The following is a 19,851-nucleotide window of genomic DNA, read 5'->3' as shown; positions in this document are numbered from 1 at the left end:
CCAATGTGCACAGGGAAAGAATACCATTTCCAACACATATAAACTGAATTATTTTAATACATTTAAACTTAATAATTAATTGTATCACATTTCAAGGAATAAAATAAAAGGGAAAATAAATTTTTGGCGTCTATGGGAACTGACCCAAGGTCCATGAATTATCCATCTATACTTTAGACGACGCGCCATGGTGTAGTCGTGACAACACAGCTTTTAAAATACCGTACGCTTACACAATACGCTACACACAGTTTCAAAGAAAAATACTGATCTTTTGCATTCAGTAATGTGTGGCAAATGACTGACTCCAGATTAAATATTTGTTCAAAACATGAGCAGCCCTTTCTAAAATTACCTTGCTATTCATCTAAATTACTCTTCAGTGTTGTTTCTACTCGCTTAGTCTAGTCTTGGGGGACTTGTCATATGCAACTGATTGCAAAGAAATTCCTCTGTTGTTGTTAACATCAGTTTATTGCCTTTCTTCTGTAGTGGATTTATCAGGGCCACTTTCCATACTCCTGGGAGTTTTTCTGTTTTCTGAAAGATTAGTTTAGGCTCTTTTTTATTTTTGGTAGAGACCATTTCAATTGTACTACTGTAATAGAGTCTCCTCCAACAGCTTAATAAGGTTTTAATAAGGTCTTCCTTGGTGGTTTAGGATACTTTTTTTCCAGATTTTCACGAGTGTTCGTGTATTCGAGCTTATGGACTGGTCCTAAACAATTAAGTAGCTGATCAAAATATTTTGCAAATATTTCGAAATTCTCAGTGTTATGTAAGCCATATGAATGAGTGCCATCCGACGCCCCTCTGTTCTTCGATTTTCATTTGAAATACATCTACCTAGCTCTTTAAATCTCCCTTTCTCCTCCAAATGTCTACTGATAAAGGAAATCTTCAGCGGATCATCAACAGAAAACACTTTCACACTAAATTTCCTCGTATAGTCACACGTTTTACCACCATCTAGTCTAAATAGGCTATATTAATTTTACGAATACAAACTGGACTCCTATTTTTAAATTTTGTAATTATTAGCTTAACGGGGTGACGAATAAAATAAAATAAAACGTAGATAATTTTACCAGAGGCGCTCAAAACCAGACCCACAAATTACCATATATGCACTTAGGACCACTGGCCCACAGTACCGTCATTACAATGGTTCTTTAAAAAAGTCCTCATACTCACGCTTATGCTAAACAGTGGAAAAGAGGCAGCTGTGTCGCTTGCCTGAGTCGATCGTAGCCTGACTGACCGTCACTTCTGCACTCGACGCTGGTGTCTAGTTATCGCCGAGAGATTACTCCAAAACATGTTTTTGTCCATTTTATATGGATACCAGAACTCATTCTAAGAGAAATAGCATAATTTTAATGCAATTTCGGACTAAAATTGGAAGTGAAAAGGCGTAATTGAGACCCTATGCTAGAACCGCAGGACAGGACAGATACTTTAATTTGTGGAAATGAGCCAAAATGAGTGGCTGTCAGTTGCACTCGAACATACTACTTTATTCATTTGACAAACATTACAGGAAAAAAGAAAACATTAAAAACAGGGCAAGCCATACATTAATTTTAGAACTTAATTCCCGGTGCCGGCCGGAGTGGCCGTGCGGTACTAGGCGCTACAGTCTGGAACCGGGCGACCGCTACGGTCGCAGGTTCGAATCCTGCCTCGGGCATGGAGGTGTGTGATGTCCTTAGGTTAGTTAGGTTTAATTAGTTCTAAGTTCTAGGTGACTGATGACCTCAGAAGTTAAGTCACATAGTGCTCAGAGCCATTTGAACTTTGGATTCCCGACTAAATGAGCCATTCAATCTCATGCCTCAAGAGCAAAACAACATTAATTTAAAACGGGCTGAAGGCCAATCACTTAAGACTCAAAAACAATACTTTGAATTGTAAAAGCCAGAAGGCCTCATCTTAAAACATTTTTCTAAATTAGCCTGAAGGTCCAAACAATCTCACGCCATAAGGGCAAAAAAAAACTTAAAATCGGCTAGAAGCCACACAAAAACAAACAACAAGGACAAATAAGAAAATGCAGCACATCAAACGGCACTCAGAAGTTTCCAAGGGTCGGCCTAGAATTCAAAATCTGACACTCGCTTACGTGAGACAGGCAATCGGCCCAATAAATTCTCAATCCGACGGCAACCCAACCGACAGACAGTCAACGGACCAAGCGACAGGATAACTTCTGCTCCATCTGACCAGCACACAACAGGGAGTTTAATGGAACAACGCAGAAGGTATCGGCGCCCACAGCGAATTACACATTCAGCTGTTAAACTACACGACGTGTTGGACAGCCACACCACGACGAGGAAAATACACTGCCTGAATTTACGTCAACGACCAGGGCAGGTAACCGGAACGTTAACGGCCACAAGGCAGTAGATTACGCTGGTGCACTTCAATTCAAAACTCCACAGGAGGGCGGCTAGAATTTCGTCAACTTGAAAACACGCGTTGTTGCTAGCGGGAATGTCCCAACAGCCCACAATGAAATTCAAACGACACAATGTGAGCAGTCGGGGCTGGCTGGTAGATTATGTAAAGACTCAACTTTCGTGTCCTGGATCGGTGAGCCACGGACCTCGTAGCAATGCGAACAGCCCCTCACACTCCGACCGCACATGGACGCTGGCAGCGGTCCCGGCCAAACTACGCACCACGGAGACTTCCTCGCTACTCCACGCCAACCAACCAACTGCCCAGGCCCGAAAACGGTGGTAGGACCAAATATACGCTGGCCGATGAGACGACCATCCGAATGACCAACTAACGGTCGTCCCGCTCCAATCTCCCTCCGTCGGACAGTTCATGTGTGTCGCCAGCGGTCGGCGAGCACTGGCTGTCGGCGCCTCACCGGCCCAACTCTGTATGGTTGGGTCCGAGCCAGTGTGCTGGGGTCGCCGTGTCTCCGAGTTCCGAACGAACATGGAGTTGAGTCGGGGTGAAGCTTCAGTGAAGTCCGGATAGCCAAGATTCGCCCAATCGTTGCTGACACACATGACTTGAGTGGGGACGACCTTGGTTGGTCGTTAAGTCGATCGTCACATCGGACGACGTATATTTGGTCGCTGACCGCTACGGGTTCTCTGTGTGTGTCGACGTGTGATTCGTCCTTGTTGTTCCACAGTAATTCATTTTAGTCTTGTTGAGTTCTTGTGGAAGTGTTTTCTTGGAACTGTGTCTAGCTTGTGTGATTTCGTCTGAGCAGTTAATTTTAGTGCTGTCTGCGTACTGGAGTAGGCAGTCGATCGGTTGGGACAGAGCAGCGAGGAAGTCTCCGCGGTAAAGTCATTAGCGTAGTGTTCCGCAGTGGATTTTTCCTCGCCGTACGATGCTGTCCGGCACGGCGTGTAGTTCGACAGCCCTTGGTGTTTGTTCATATTTTTGAGTGGTTACTGTGCTTTGGCTGTATTTAGACGCCAATACTTGAAGACGTAGCGATGCTGGTATCTACGTCCACGCTGACATTTCCTGTTGTCGTACCGTTGATCGGCCGGAAGGGAATTGATTGGGTTGCTGGTAGGTCCTTCAGCCGTCCCTGGGTCGGGTAGCCACAAGATTATAGAGTATTACTTTTGGGTGCCTTATGTTAGAGTTACCTCCTCTGGACGACATTTGGAACATTTCTGAGCACCACTATTATGTTGTTTTTACATTGTAATTTTCTTTTGTCTCTTGTACTCTCCGAGGCCTTCAGCCGTCTGTTAATTTAGTTTGTTTTCAATTTTGAATTCAGGCCTTCAGCCGATTTAAATTAAGGTTTCAAGATTGAATTGCTTAAAATTCTGTTTCAAATCTTTCTTATTCAGGCCTTAAGCCTTCAGTTCTTCTAAGTTCAGTATGTGGCCTTCATCCGAGTGTTTATGTAAAATTTTGTAACAAAGGCCTTCAGCCGTGTGTATTCCTTAAGGCAGTTTCAGTCACTTGTGTTCGGGCCTTCAGCCGTATTGTTTTGAATGCTTTTAAGAGCATGTGTGATTAAGTGTTTTAGGAAAATAAAATTTGTATGTTCTGTACAATTGACAGCAACTGATTTTGGCCCTTTTACACAACTATGACCTGATCCGCTCTGTCCTGCGAAGCCATATTTCAATTTCTGGATTATAAACCTACTTTGTAATATTTCCTTATATTCAGAATGTTGATGCGGTTACTCGTACCTCCTTTTTACGGTCGTGCTGAAATGTTTCTCATATGTACAATATGGGCCCAGTCCAAAACCCTCAGTTATCCGGATTGTGCTGAGCATGGCGTGGACCCAGTGAGCAGTAGTCAGAGATGTTTACCAGGCAGTAGTGCTTCATCGTCAGTAGGCTTGTATGGCAGGGTAGGTTGCTGGACCCCAGGTGTCGTCTTTGGCGTGGCCATCGATGGACAGTGGCGGACAGCAGTTTCTATGGGGTGATCTACAAAGCGCTCTCATTGAGGACGTGCACCCAGGATAGTCACCATTCTGCCCAGCCTGTAGTACTCGTTGTTGTGTAAAGTTAGACCCCCGGACTCCAGTTAGAAGACAGAGGCCGGCAGCATCAGTGTCGGCTGCAGGAACGGGCGAAAAGCTACTGTGGCTCCCCCTAAGTCTCTAGAAGGCCAGCAGAACGATGGCGGTCTCTGCACCCCATCGGTGATAACTCAGAGGTTGGAGCCGCAGCTTACAGTGGCAGAATCTCTCCAGCAAGACTTACGACTCCATAGATGATTGTTGACTATTAGGAGCGCAGAGGGTCGACTGACATAGCCTCACCTTCACAATGGTACAGCTGCAGCTGAAATATTAAGAAAGGTGTAGTATTTATGCTGGCGCTTTCTGTGCGTTCTGCTGCAGTGGGGATGTACTACACTCATGCTCATAAATTAAGGGTAATTGCAGAATGTGGTGCCAAACAACATGACACTACACAAACTGGCGCTAATAGCATAGGCATATAGGGAACACACACGACACAGATCAGTAAGTTCACGGTATTGGTGTTAAGTTGAGAAAACATCCCGAAACACATGTGCTACGAAACGCCACTGTTCCTGCGCATGTACCCCGACATCAATATGGGGTATGATCTCCATGCACACGTACACAGGCCAAACAGAGGGTTGGCATACTCTGGATCAGGTGGTTGAGCAGCTGCTGGGGTATCGCCTTCCATTCTTGCACCAGTGCCTGTCGGAGCTCCTGAAGTGTCCTAGGGGTTTGAAGAGGTGCAGCGATATGTCGACCGAGAGCATCCCAGACGTGCTCGAAGGGGTTTAGGTCTGGAGAACAAGGAGGCCACTCCATTCTCCTGACATCTTCTGTTTCAAGGTACTCACCCACGATGACACCTTGGTGGGGCCGTGCGCTATCATCCATCAGGAGGAAGGTGGGACCTACTGCACCCCTGAAAAGGCGGACATACTGGTGCACAATAACGTCCCGATACAGTTCCTCTGTGAAAGACATGCAGGGTGCTACATGCACCAATCATAATCTCATCCCACGCCATCAAACCACGACCTTCATACAGATCCCTTTCAAGGACATTAAGGGGTTGATATCTGGTTCCTGGTTCACGCCAGATGAAAACCCGGCGAGAATCACTGTTCAGACTAACATAACCTGGGACCAGTGTTCCAATAACCATGTACTGTGTTCTTGACACGAGGCTTTACGGGCTCTCCTGAGCCCAGGGGTCAGTCGAATGCACCTTGAAGGTCTCGGGACGAATAAAACATGTCTTTTATGTCGTCTGTAGGCTGTGTGTCTGGAGAGAACTGTTCCAATGGCTGCAGTAAGGTACCGAGAAAGTCTACCAGCAATACTCCGTGGCCGTCTGCGGGCACTGATGGTGAGATATCGGTCTTCTTGCGATGTTGTACATCCCGTACTGTAGCGCCTGGACACGTTTCCTGTCTGCTGGAATCATTGTCCTGATCTTGAGATCACACTTTGTGGCACACGGAGGGCTCGTGCTATGAACTGCTGTGTTTGACCAGCCTCCAGTCGCCCTAGTATTCTACCCATCGTAATGTCATCAGTATGTGTTCTTTGAACCATTTTCAACACACAGTCACCATTAGCATGTCTGAAAACGTCTGCACACTTACTCGCTGCAGTGTACTCTGACATACACCTATACACCTCTGCCTATGTGGACTGCTGCCAGTCCCATCGTGCGACGACCGCAGGTCAGATGCACCGCATGCTCATGCCCCGAGGTGATTTAAACCCACAAACCGCCAACCAAAACGTTTTTCCACCATGTATCACCATTATCCTTATTTTTTGAGCATGAGTGTAGTTTTATGGAGTGGTCAGCTCTCCTAAGGATTCAGACTTTATTAATTTCGTCTTTCAGATCCTCTTCTCTGCTGCATGATTATTGTTGCATTGTAACTTGGCTTTCTTGTGTCAATCTTCCCTGTCAGCACCGTGACGATATCTGTCTGTTCCCATGATGCCATTGTGCTTCGTCCTCTGACTGAGCGTGCGGTCGGTCCCGCTTATCGCAATCAGTTCTTCGTTCACCTGAACTTCCTCGGCATTTCCTCCTTACTCTTATGGCGTGGCCACTTCAACAAATTTTTATTGTTAGCCTGCGATACTACTCCGGGGTGTAACACTAGATCCAAGCTCACAATAATTTTCATGCCAGTTGTATGACGCCTTCGTGTTATTGAAATTTTGATGGTCAGAAATATAAGTACCAGACCCAGCGTTCTCACATTTGAGCCTTTGACAACACCAAATGTCCTTCATATTGCATTCATTTTCACAGATGTGCTACCTCAGGAATATTATATTTCCGCCTTTCTCTTTAGTGTGCTCCGCGTATTTACATATACTGTTCTCCTTCGGAAGGACTGTTCATTCCTAAACATGCTCTCCAACTATCTTTTTCAGTACTTCATTTTTTGCTATGTTTTTCTGATGGATGCTATCTCGTTAGCAGGTGTATAGAATTTAAGTAACGAAAGCAGAAAATGTAGTAAATGAAGCAGGCAATAGGGAATACAGACGTCTAAAAACTGAGACTGCCAGAACGTACAAAACGGCTAAGGAAATGTAGCTAGAGGACGAATGCAAAGCTGAATATGCATGTATGACTAGGTGAAAGATAGGTGGTTCCTGTAGGAAAATAAGAGAGATCTTTTGAGAAAGAAAAGTAGCTGTATGAATATCAAGACCTCAGATGGCAAACTAGTACTGAGCAAAGGAGGGAAGCCTAGAAAATAGAAGGAATATATACTGTGTATGTAAAAGGGAAAAAACTTGAAGATTATATAATCAAAAGCGAACAGAAAGTAGATGACGAAATGCTGGGTGTAAGACTGTGACAAGACTGTCAGAGCAGTGAAAGACCGAATCTGAAACACCTGTGGAGTAGAGAATTATTGAGATCCTTGGAAAAAACACACCATGAAAGACTTATCAGGCTGTTAACCAAGATGTAGGACACGGGTGAAATATCTGAAGACCCCAAGGAGAATGTAATAATTCAAATTCCAAATAAAGTATGTGCTGATAGGGGTAAATATTACCGGACCATAATTTTAATAAATTATCGTGAAAGCTTCTCATCTCTTTATACTTTAAGCTATGAGCTCGTAAGAGAATATGACCCTTGTTTTTAACGCCCTAAAACATCAGCCCTTCATGTAAAATGTTACTTTAAGTTTAGTAGTTGCAAGAACATTTGGATAACGCAAAGGAATGGTTAAAGGAGGGCGAGGGGGTGTTAACAAGAATTAAACCGAGACAAAACTGAACGCAAAATCCCTACAACAGACCTCTTAGACTTAGAAAAACGCATTACACAGAGCTGCATTGTATTAAATTATTATTACTATCGGTTTCGGTCATATACCACCATCTTGGTGTGAAATAGTGAACGACGCTACTCACATGTCGGAAAATTGAGACATGGAAACACATTATGACCACTGCTCACCGTGATGTTGTGTGACGCCTGGTGGCGTTGCGGGCACGTGACGCGGTAAGAGATATATTTAAGCGGAGCAGACACGGACAAGGGCATAACCCTAGCGAAGATATGGGGGTGCAAATTAGGAAATCGATTGAGAAAAATGACTTTGATAAAGTGCAGATTTATATTACGCAGAGCCTCTGAAACAGTATCTCGAAAACGGCAAAGCTATTCGAATGTTCACGTGCTACTGTCGTGAGCATTTACGGGAACAGATAGAAGGAGAGTGAAACTACCACTAGGCGCTAAATGATTGGACGTCCACGATTCTTCACATAACGTGGTGTTCGAAGGCTTGTCTGCATTGTAAAGTAGGATAGACGTTAATCTTTGGCATCTCAGCCGAAAGAGCACAATGCTGGTGGAAGCACAAGTGTTTCGGAGCACACCCTTCATCTTACATTGTTGAACATGGAGCTCCGAAGCAGACCATCCCTACATGTTCACACTTTGCCCCAACGACTTCGTCAGTTAGATTGTAGTGGGCACTGTGCTACCAGGATTCGCCCTTCGACCAATGGAAATACGATTACAGTGGTCACAGGACCATCAGGATTCCGATCATCGACCAATGGAAAAGTATCGGCTCTTCGGATGAATAACATTTTTGCTACACTAGGTCGATCGCCGTCATCGAGGTGAACGGCGCCTAGAAACGTGCAGCGCGGCATGGACTCAAGCTGTTGAGAGCAGTATTACGCTGTTGTTACGGCCTTCAGTTCCACAGATTGGTTTGATGCAACTCTCCATGCTACTCTATCCTGTGCAAGCCTCTTCATCTCCGAGTAACTACTGGTACCTGAATCTGCTTACTGTATTCATCGTACATTGTACGATTTTTACCCTTCACGCTTCCCTCCGGTACTAAATTGGTCATTCCTTGATGCCTCAGAATGTGTCCTATCAACCAATCCCTTCTTCTAGTAAAGCTGTGCCACAAATTCTTCTTCTAACTAGTTCTATTCAGTAGCTCCTCATTAGTTGCATGATCTACCAATCTTATCTTCAGCATTCTTCTGTAGCATCTCGTATCAAAAGCTGTTTTCTTCTTGTCTAGACTGTTTATAGTCCTTGTATCAGTTCCATGCCTGACTAAACTTCATACAAATACTTTCAAAAAAGACTTCCTAACGCGTAAATCTCTACTCGATGTTAACAAATTTATCTTCTTCAGAAACACTTTTCTTGCCATCGCCAGTCTACATATTATATCTGTCAGTTCGACCATTATCAGTTATTTTGCTCCTCGAATAGCAAAACTCATCTATTAATTTAAGTGTCTCATTTTCTAATCTAATTCCCTCAGTATCACCTGATTTAATTCGACTACATTTCATTTTCTTCGTTTTGCTTTTGTTGATGTTCATCTTACACCTTCCTTTCAGGACACTGTCCATTCCGTTCAACTGCTCTTCAAGTCCTTCGCTATCTCTGACAGAATTACAATGTCATCGGCAAATCTCAAAGTTTTCATTTCTTCTTCCTGTTGTTTAATTCCTATTACAAATTTTTCTTTTGTTTCCTTTACTGCCTGCTCATTATACAGATTGAATATCGGGGATAGGCTACAACCCTGTCTCACCCCATTCTCAACCACTGCTTCTCTTTCCTCGCCATCAACTCTTATAACTATGATCTGGTTTCCGCACAAATTGTAAATAGCCTTTCGCCCCCTGTATTTTACCTCTGCCACCATAGAATTTGAAAGAGTATTCCAGTCAATATTGTCAAAAGCTTTCTGTAAGTTTTACAAATGTTATAAACATATGTTTGTCTTTCCTTAACCTATCTTATGTGAGAAGTCTTAAGATTAGTACTGCCTCTTGTGTTCTTTCTTTTCTCGGGAATCCAAACTGATTTCCCCTGTTTATCCATTCGTCTGAAAAACAATTGTGTTAGTATTTTGCAACCGTGACTTATTAAACTGATAGTTCGGTTATTTTCACACCTGTCAGCACCTGTTTCCTTTGGAATTGGTATTACTACATTTTACTTGAAGTCTGAGGGTATTTCCCCTGTCTCATACATCTTGCTCACCAGATGGAAGAGTTTTGTCATGGCTGGCTCTCCCAAGGCTATGTAGTTCTAACGGGATGTTGTCTATTCCTGGGGCCTTGTTTCGACTTAGGCTTTTCCGTGCTCTGTCAAATTCTTCATGCAGTATCATACCTACCATCTCATCTTCATCTAAGTCCTCTTCCATTTCCATAATATTGCCGTCAACTACATCTCCCTTGTATGGACCCTCTATATACTCCTTCAATCTTTCTGCTTTCCCTTCTTTGCTTAGGACTGGGTTTCCATCTGAGCTCTTGATATTCACATAAGTGGTTCTCTTTTCTCCAAAGGTCTCTTTAATTTTCCTGTAGGCGGAATCCATCAGACCCCTTGTGAAATAAGCTTCTACATCCTTACATTTGTCCTCTAACCATTCCTGCTTAGCCATTTTGCGCTTCCTGCCGATATCGTTTTTGAGAAGTCCGTACTCCCTTTCGCCTGCTTCATTTACTGCATTTATAATTTTTCGTCCTTTCATCAATTAAATTCAATGTCTCTTGTGTTACCCAATGATTTCTACTATCCCTCGTCTTTTTCCTCACTTGATCCTCTGCTGCCTTTACTATTTCATCTCTCAAAGCTACCCATTTTTCTTCTACTGTATTCCTTTCCTCTGTTATCGTCAATCGTTCCCTAATGTTCCCTCTGAAACTCTCTACAGTCTCTAGTTCTTTCAGTTTATATAGGTCCCAGCTCATTAAATTCCTACCTTTTTTGCAGTTTCTTCGGCTTTAATCTGCAGTTCACAACTAATAAATTGTAGTCAGAGTCCAAATCTGCCCATGGAAATGTCTTACAATTTAAAATCTGGTTCCTAAACCTCTGTCTAACCATTATATATAATCAATCTGAAATCTTCTGGTGTCTCCAGCTCTCTTCCAAGTATACAGCCTTCTTTCATGTTTCTTAGACCAAGTGTTAGATATGATTAAATTATACTCTGTTCAAAATTCTACCAGGCGGCTTCCTCTTTCATTCCTTTCACCCAGTCCGTCTTCGCCTACGACTTTTCCTTCTCTTCAATCTCTTCATCAGCTGCAGATCTACTTGGCATACAAACTTGTACTGCTGTGGTAGGTATGGACGTCGATCTATCTTGGCTATTATAATGCGTTCCTATGCCGTTCGTAGTTTCCTATCCGTGTTCCTATTTTTTAATTCATTATTAGTCATGTTTGGTTTTGTATGTATAATTTGTATTCACCTGATCGGAAGTCCTATTCCTGCTTCCGCCGAACTTCCCTATTTCCAACTACGTCTAACTTTAACCTATTCATTGCGCTTTTTAAATTTCCTAACCTATCTGCCCAATTAAGGGATCTGGCATTTCAGGCTCCGATACGTAGAACGCCAGTTTTGATTCTCCTGATAATGACATCCTCCTGATTAGTCCCCGCCCGGATATCCGAATGGGGGAGTATTTTACCTCCGGAATATTTTGCTAAAGATGATGCCATCATCATTTAACCACACAGTAAAGTTGCAAGTGCTCGGGATAAATTACGGCTGTAGTTTCCTCTTGTTTTCAGCCATTCGCAGAACTAGCAAAGCAAAGCCGTTTAGGTTGATGCTAAGGACCAGTTCATTCAGTCACTCAGCCTGTTGCTCCTGCCAACTTCTGAAAAGGCTGTTGCTCGTCTTCAGGAACCCCATGTTTGTCTGGCCTCTCCTCAGTTACCACTCCACTGTGGATGCACTTACGGTACGGCTATCTGTATCACTGAGACATGCAAGCCTCACCAGCAACGACAAGGACCATGGTTCATGGAGATGAGTATCATGCTATGGGAGACATTCTCTTGCGCTTGCTGTGGTAGTAATCCAAGACACGCTGACATCTGCGAACCACTTGCATCCCGTCATGTTTGAGGTCTTCCCCGATAGCTATGTCATCTTTCATCAGTATAATTGTCCGTGTCTCGGAACCACAATCGTGCTACGATGGTTTGAGGAACCTTATAGTGAACTCACGTTGATGCCTCGGCGACCAAATTGTTATGACGTAAATCCTGTGGAACGCATCTGGGTCGCTGTCGGGCGCCATTATCTTGTACTCAAAGCAGCGGCTCGTTGTTTATGCTAATTACATGACCTGTACGTAGACAAATGATGCCACACACCTCCGAAATCCTACCAAAAAACTGTCGGCTACCTGATACGCAGAATCAGTGATGCATTTTGTTCCAAAGACGGACAAACAAGCTATTAAATAGATGGTCACAATGTTTTGGCTCATCAGTGTATATATTCATAAACGTTTATGAATTTTCTCTTTGCTAGATGAACACAGTTGTAGTGAATATAACAGTAAAAGTATTTTCATGACACAATTTATGTGGCATTTGTGTAGTATCGTTCAATATTTCGTAGAAAGATGATGGTATATGATAACCCTGTGTCATTCATGTATCAAAACATATATTGCTGTTGATAGCCCCCTGAAGAAGATGTTAGACGTCACACAGCTACTCACTACACTTGGGTATGAATTACATCTTATAGATGTAATTCGTGCAATGAAAATGGTTTTTCACTCTGTATACTACGACAACTAAAAAACGGGAAAGGTACGAGCAACAGTGAAAGCAGAATTTTATCTCAGAGCCTTTTTATCCACAAGCACGTGCCACGAAGATCAAGAGCAACATCAACTTACCTACATAGCTAAAAATTGCATTTACGGTAAAAATCACATCACTGCAGAGAGCAGTTTACTCCCTCTCTGCTTGAAATGCTGCTAATGCGAACGTAGTACAGTTATTTTTAAAAAAAAGACCAAACGGAGTGGAATGTAAATCTGTAAGAGTCCCAATTACGTTCACTCTTAATATGTTGCTCAATGACTGAATAAAAACTTTCATATACAAATCCCATTCAGCGAACCACGTATCTTTAGATGACCATCCATAAACAACAGACAAAACAAAAAAAAATTAATGCCCAAAATATTATTTGATGAATGGAAGAGCAATTAGATAAATAACTTGCAAGCCCGGATGACTGAATAAAATTGGATGTTGATTCCTTATTGTTGCATTTAAGTTGCGAATCTAACAAAGACCTAAAGTTGCCTACGTTACCTACTTTAAATACTACTGCAGCGCACAGCTAGATAACAAGCTATCTGAAACAGATAAATGCCTAGCGACATTCACGTCAATATGCAGCTTGAAATGTGTGCAGCAGCAGACGGCTTTCAATGATCACGAAGTACCACGAGTTATTTACAGATGAATTGGGAAACTGGCGGAGGTCGACATAGTGAGAGATCAGTTTGGGTACTGGGCAAATATAACAACACCTGAGACAATACTGACCTTACGATTTAGAAGATAGGTTACAGAGAGAATACATAGATTACAGAAACTTTTGTCAATGTTGACTAGACTACACACTAGGAAATTCTACAGGGATAAAGTACAGGGAGCGAAGGGTTATATACAATTTGTCCTGAAACAGGACTGGCGACAAAAACCAGAAGAGCATTTCTGAAGAAGAGAACATTGTTAACATGGAGTATCATTTAAGTTACTGGGAAGTATTTTATGCAGGCTTTGTTTGGAATGTAGCCTTGTACAGAAGTGAAGCGTTCAAGGTAAACAGTTAATATAAGAAACAGAACTTTTTCTGATGTACTGCTTAACTTTAGATCGGTAAAACAAATAACTAAAGAAGTGCTGCTGAATCGAATTGTGGAATAAAGAAATATATGGCACGTTTTGGTTAAAAGAAGGGATTGGCTGACAGGACACAAGACATCAAGAAATCATCAAGGCTTGACAATAACTAGCATGTGCAAACGCATACGGCTGCAGTAGTTGTGCAGAAATGGAGAGGCTTGCACAGGAGTGCCTATCATGGAAAGTATCATCAAACGACAGCTCAATGTCACTGCACAGGCCTGTGTTAGCGTCCTCCTCTACGGAGGGGATGTCTGTCTTGCTTTCCACACGCTACCCTACCGCCAATTTTTTGTCAGTCTTCGAAACATTATCAGGAATTGAAAAAAAACTGTTGTAGGCCTCTTTCTGAAAGAGCATCTAATGAAAACATCAGAAGCTGTTTCAATTAAGTTCATAATTACAAATCACATATCGTTAGGAAGTAGTAAATCGTCATAAAAATTATAACATGCACACAGACAGCCTTTTTTAGACGTTTCCAAACAACATTCTGCAAGTATAACCCACACTTGCACCGTTGCATACTTGGAAAGTGATTGAACTGATGGGCTGTATGAAATCTGGGGTTTTCCAGTTTTAGATGTGATCTATTTGCATTCTCAAAAACTGATTGCCATATACCTCCTAGATTTTACTCTGTGAACAGACCATAATTTCTGCCCCTTGTGATCAATACTGAACTGTGTGCATCGAGTTATGTCAAGATTTAACGACAATTCATTTCTGTTGATGCACCTACTGCTATTTTTGAGTAAGTTATTAACTGCTCTTCCAGTAAGACGAATGGCGCCGTTTCTTTCTTATACAAGGAAAGGTTTTTTTCTTCAGAGTGCCCAAGATGATGATAATTAATGTATCCAGAATGAGATTTTCACTCTGCAGCGGAGTGTGCGCTGATATGAAACTTGCTGGTAGATTAAAACTGTGTGCAGGACCGAGATTCGAACTCGGGACCTTTGCCTTTCGCGGGCAAGTATAATTGCACACAGTTTTAATGTACCAGGAAGTTTCATATCAGCGCACACTCCTCTGCTGCAGAGTGAAAATCTCATTCTGGAAACATCTCCCCTGGCTGTGGCTAAGCCATGTCTCGGCAATATCCTTTGTTCCAGGAGTGCTAGTTCTGCAAGGTTCACAAAAGAGCTTCTGTGAATTTTGGAAGGTAGGAGACGAGGTACTGGCAGAGTTTAAGCTGTGAGGATGGGTCGTGAGTCGTGCTTTGGTAGCTCAGAATGTAGAGCACTTGCCCCTTCAAAAGGCAAAGATCCCGAGTTAGAGTCTCGCTCCGGCACACAGTTTTAATCTGCCAGGATGTTTCATAGCTAATGTAGATACAACACAGAACGCAAAATGGAATCCTGTGGTATAACATACGTAACACAGGCTACACAATCAAATGTCTCAGCTAAGCTAGAAAAATTTCCCGTTAGTAATAATTTCTGGTGTACTGATTCAAATCTATCGTCCACCAAAGTAAATACAGAAATAACAAGTGTTGTGGTAGTATTTTTCTTCGTGCAGGGCCAAGAAAAATTCGCGCGATTCCTCACATACTGGAAATACAAAAATTTATCTCACAAAATTTCATCCTGCGCATATTTCAGGCAGTAAATGGACGTTAAAGATTGGTAATCTAGCAACACTGTAACCATATGTACGGTAACCAACTCTGTCAGCATATATCAGTAGTGTTGTTCAGTTGGTACAATGAACAGCGTTTTGGGTTAGTATGAAGGAGATTGAGGATCGATTCTGGGCTGAAGCATATTTCTTTCTATTTGCTTGTTTCATTCTGCCTTACAACACTGTCGTATACATCGTTTCTTATGCCACACATATCCGACATTTATAGAACAGTGTTTTGTAACGGTGAACGTAACAAAAACATGATCAGAAATAGACAGTTGAAACGAATGACCTGTCAGAGTAGAGAATAACTACAAAAACAATATCTATTTCGAGATGCTAAGGCTGATTGCACAGCTGAATAACTCAACATCTACTAGTCATACATGCTAGATGCAGTAGAAACGCTCAGATGTACGACATTAGCAACCAGTGAAAATAATAATTTACACATTAATGACCGCATGTTGTTTACAAAAGAATACGTTGTCTTCAGAGCAGATGCTCAAAGTGAATCCCTTGCATGTCTAAACATTGCGCGACCCGCTGAATCGCACAACTCCGGTCTCTTCGCGACATGGCTACATCCACAGATACAAGAGCAACATGTAAACTCGCTATCAGTTCTTCCACATGTGTCGGCGGAGTAGAATACACATGCTCCTTCAAGTGTTCCCTCAGGAAGAAATACAGGGGATTTAGGTCAGGTGAACGCGGAGACTATACAATTGGATGTCCCTGTCCGAGCCATTTCCCTAGAAATGTTTCATATAAATATCGTCGCACATGGATTCCACAGTGTGGAGGTGTACCATTATGATGGAATCATAACCTCTGCCGAAAGTGAAGTGGAACATCTTCCAAAGCATTAGGCAAACAGTTTTAGAGGAATGCATGATACCTTCGTGCAGTCAACTGGTCAGGCAGCAAATGGGGACCCAAATTCCTGCAGTCAACAGGTCAGGCAACAAATGGGGACCCAAACTTCTGTCTCCCTATATTCCAGACCAGACGTCGACGCCAGAGCCAACTTGACATCCACGGTCACTGGCGATTTGTGGGTAAACGTCATTGCAATTGTGGGCATTGTGCATATTGAAAGCTCCGTCACGAGTGAGCGCTACTTCATCCGACCATATTACAATGTTTGCGAAGTCGTCGTTGGCTTCTTGTTGTTGTTGTTGGAACCATTCGTAGAACTGCATCCGCAGACGGCGGTCTGCAGGATACAGGTATTACGTTAAAGAATAAAGATGGGGGTGCACCCCGTGCGGAACACGCAGCTGTCTTCCTGCACTACGTGCATTGCGCTGTAGTCTTTGGTATATGGCGTACAGAATAGCTTCCTCAGTAGCTGGAGTACAGCGAGTCCGTGGACAACTTCTGTCATTCGATGGTGGAAGAGGAGAACCTGTCTCCCGGACGCGAAGCTCCAGACGACGATATACGTTTTTATCTGGATGTTGTCGACCACGGTATCTACCAGCATATTCACGACCGGCAACACCAGACCAGTAACCAGCTGCACCAAGGACCACAGTCATAACCACATATTTATCGTCTGTGTATGCCATACCTCTGTGGCACTGTTTTAGAATAACAAAAGAAGAAAATACGACATATGTACGAATGTAGATGGAGTCTGTCACGGGCGCGTACTCCGCTAGCAGCTACTCGCCCTGTCTGGTGGACGGCGCATACAGTATAAACACGTCACTAGTCGCAGTGGCCTGTTCCACCTACAGCACATCACCTCCCTTACAGCTTATATTCGGTATGAATCATCCCGACACTGCTTGACTTTGAAATGTTAGTTTTCGAATTACATTGTTTCCCTAACGGTAACGGACGCGATGTTTCCAGATTTCCATAATAATAATGAAAGTAATGTATGAAAAGCGTGCGCTTGTCAGACTCAATGTTGAAAGGCATAATTAGTGGTTCCATGCTGATAATACACACAACTGGTAATCGACTTTGAAAATTATTTGCAAGGCACCTTGCTAGCGTTACTGCTGGTGTAAGGCCCTAAAGAAATGTAATGAACCTGAAGGTGGGAAGAATAATAGTTGGTACTATAATCTATAGCGCAAGTGGGGGAGAGTATACAGAAAACAGGCTTGAAATCTACTAAATGCAGTGGTGTGAAACAGTTCGAGTCCACGACATGTAAAAGGCTTCTTTAAAAGCTGACCAATGAGGACGGTTGTACTTCCATTTCTGTTTTTGTAGTACGTAAGCGCAAAAGTTTTCTAGAAGAACCATTTTGATCGCTACATGACGATTAAGACGCTAGATAGCGCACCACACGAATTTTACTTAGCAAATAAAAACAAATACACCTCTACCCAGACTCGAACCCTCGCCCTCCTAAATGCTAACCCAAAACGCTATCTACTGCAGCAGCTGCACAGCACTACTGGTATCTGCTGACAGAAGTAGTTACCGTACGTGTTACTACAGTGCTGCCAGATTGTCAGTCTTTAACTTCGATTTACTGCCGCAGATCGAAATTTAGTAGAGAGGAGTGAGTACATGAGTACGTAACGTTTTGAGCATGAACAAGAGAAAATTTTCAGAACTGCTTGTCCTGGTACGAAATAGGGTATACAGGATGACGTGTGCTGTTCTTCCCTCTGCCAGGCACTTTATTGTGAATGGCAGAGTAATCACGTAGATGCAGACCTAGATGTAGACTACTTCTTGTGAGATCGTATGCGAAGTTTAGCTTATGAGACTCATGTAGAGACAAAGAAATACACGCTGTCGCGAGTTCTGGCAACTACACTAGAAACCTTAGGAGATGCCAGGTGCGATGGAGCGTGTGTACCAGAACATGCTTCACACGTTGAATGTCTGTAACAACGTTGGTGGTTACCACATCGAGCCGCTGTTTTGTAATGCATCAGTATTGTTACGTACGTACAGCATGCTGGGTTCTGTTTTGTTTTGGAATAATGTAAACACGCACAGTTTCAAAAAATGTTCAAATATATGTGAAGAGACTTGACTGCTAAGGTCGTCAGTACCTAAGCTTACACACTGCTTAACCTAAATTATCCTAAGGACAAACACACACACACCCATGCCCGAGGGAGGACACGAACCTCCGCCGGGACTAGCCGCACAGTCCACGACTGCAGCGCCCCAGACAACTCGGCTAATCCCGCGCGGCACGCCCAGTTTAAGTATTAATACAAACAAATGTGCTTAAGCATAAATGGATGTTTCGTTATGTCTCCTTTCGAATTGTTTCCTGATAATTGTACTGCGTCACGCCTAATTCAGTTCCTCAGTCAGGAATGGATGAGTTTAACACCTGAACTAAAACCGTCGTAGAATGGAAACAGTACGTTTTCGGACATCTGTTGCTCTTCAGAATATTATGTACTCACTCCCCTCTACAAATCCTAAAAATTTGTAACGGGAATTTCCGTTCAGAATTTATATTATAGTAAAGTGTCAAGTATCTCAAATTTCAGATATTTTAATTTGAAAATACAACGACTCTGTCTTTGTAACACAGAATGAAACCAATTTCAGTTTATCATCATATACACTGTGTTTTTTAGACTCATACTACTTAACAATCATTTTAAGGAAAATTTCGAATACGGAAATTCATTAAAGCCAATAATCAAACATGGAATCGATGAGTGAGGTACCATAAATAAGAATTTTGTGGCGATAACTTTAGAGCTTGAGTGTTAGTAGGAGAAATAAGTAAAGAAATACGTCCACTGGCTTTTGAATATGGAAGTTTTATTAAAGTGTAAAGAGAAACACCGTGTTTGTAAACACAGCCAATAGGATGTGCTGACTCAGTTTTTCATTTCGTGATGAGAGTTACAGATAATTCTTTGTGGCTGAGTACTGAAAGTGTAATACTTTGTTGTTGTCGTCGGTGTGGTGGTGTGTTGCAGCTGATGAACGGCTCCTACTCGTACTTCACCCTGCTCCACCGCATGAACCAGGCGCCGGCCTAGGAGACCCCACCGTCCTGCTGCTGGGGGTCTGCTCGCCAGCACTCGTGTCCGAGAAGTCAGCTGTTAAAAGCGTAGAACAATGTTAGAGCAACGTGGTTTAAGAGAGGCGCTAAATAAACAATAATTTCAACTAAAACAATGTAATTTCTTGTGTTTAATTGTTCCAAAGCCTTTTGAGCCAATTTTGAGATGATAATTACAAACAAGTTTTTGGAAGAAACTGTTTATGGCTTGCATCCACTCTTCCGTATGCCATAATATGGAAGTATTTTCAGGTACAATAACATTGAAGAGGTCGTCATATTTCACTGTTACCTCTACCTCTACACGTTTTATTCGTATCATGACAGATTTATTTCAGTTAAACTACTGATTTTACTCTCGAAGGTGACGTTTCATGTGACATACCACAGAAAATATTGTATTTGTTACGTCAGTATTGATTCTTATTGCTTTCATAGTGGGCTACACTACGTGATCAAAAGTATACGGACACCTTCAAAAACATAC

At 42.5% G+C, this 19,851-nt stretch overlaps 1 protein-coding gene across 1 annotated transcript in view; it reads left to right on the top strand.

Moving 5' to 3' along the window:
* LOC126285191 (odorant receptor 67c-like) overlaps nucleotides 1-19,341 on the top strand; it is a 140,634-nt gene extending 121,293 nt beyond the window's left edge. Inside the window, exon 9 of the mRNA XM_049984498.1 lies at nucleotides 19,279-19,341. Coding sequence (XP_049840455.1) covers nucleotides 19,279-19,341 — 63 coding nt within the window. The remainder of the gene's footprint in view (nucleotides 1-19,278) is intronic.
* Nucleotides 19,342-19,851: the final 510 nt, after the last annotated feature.

The sequence above is a fragment of the Schistocerca gregaria genome, chromosome 8 (genome assembly GCF_023897955.1).
Source record: "Schistocerca gregaria isolate iqSchGreg1 chromosome 8, iqSchGreg1.2, whole genome shotgun sequence".
NCBI lineage: Eukaryota > Metazoa > Arthropoda > Insecta > Orthoptera > Acrididae > Schistocerca > Schistocerca gregaria.
This window is presented reverse-complemented; position numbering and strand designations above follow the sequence as displayed.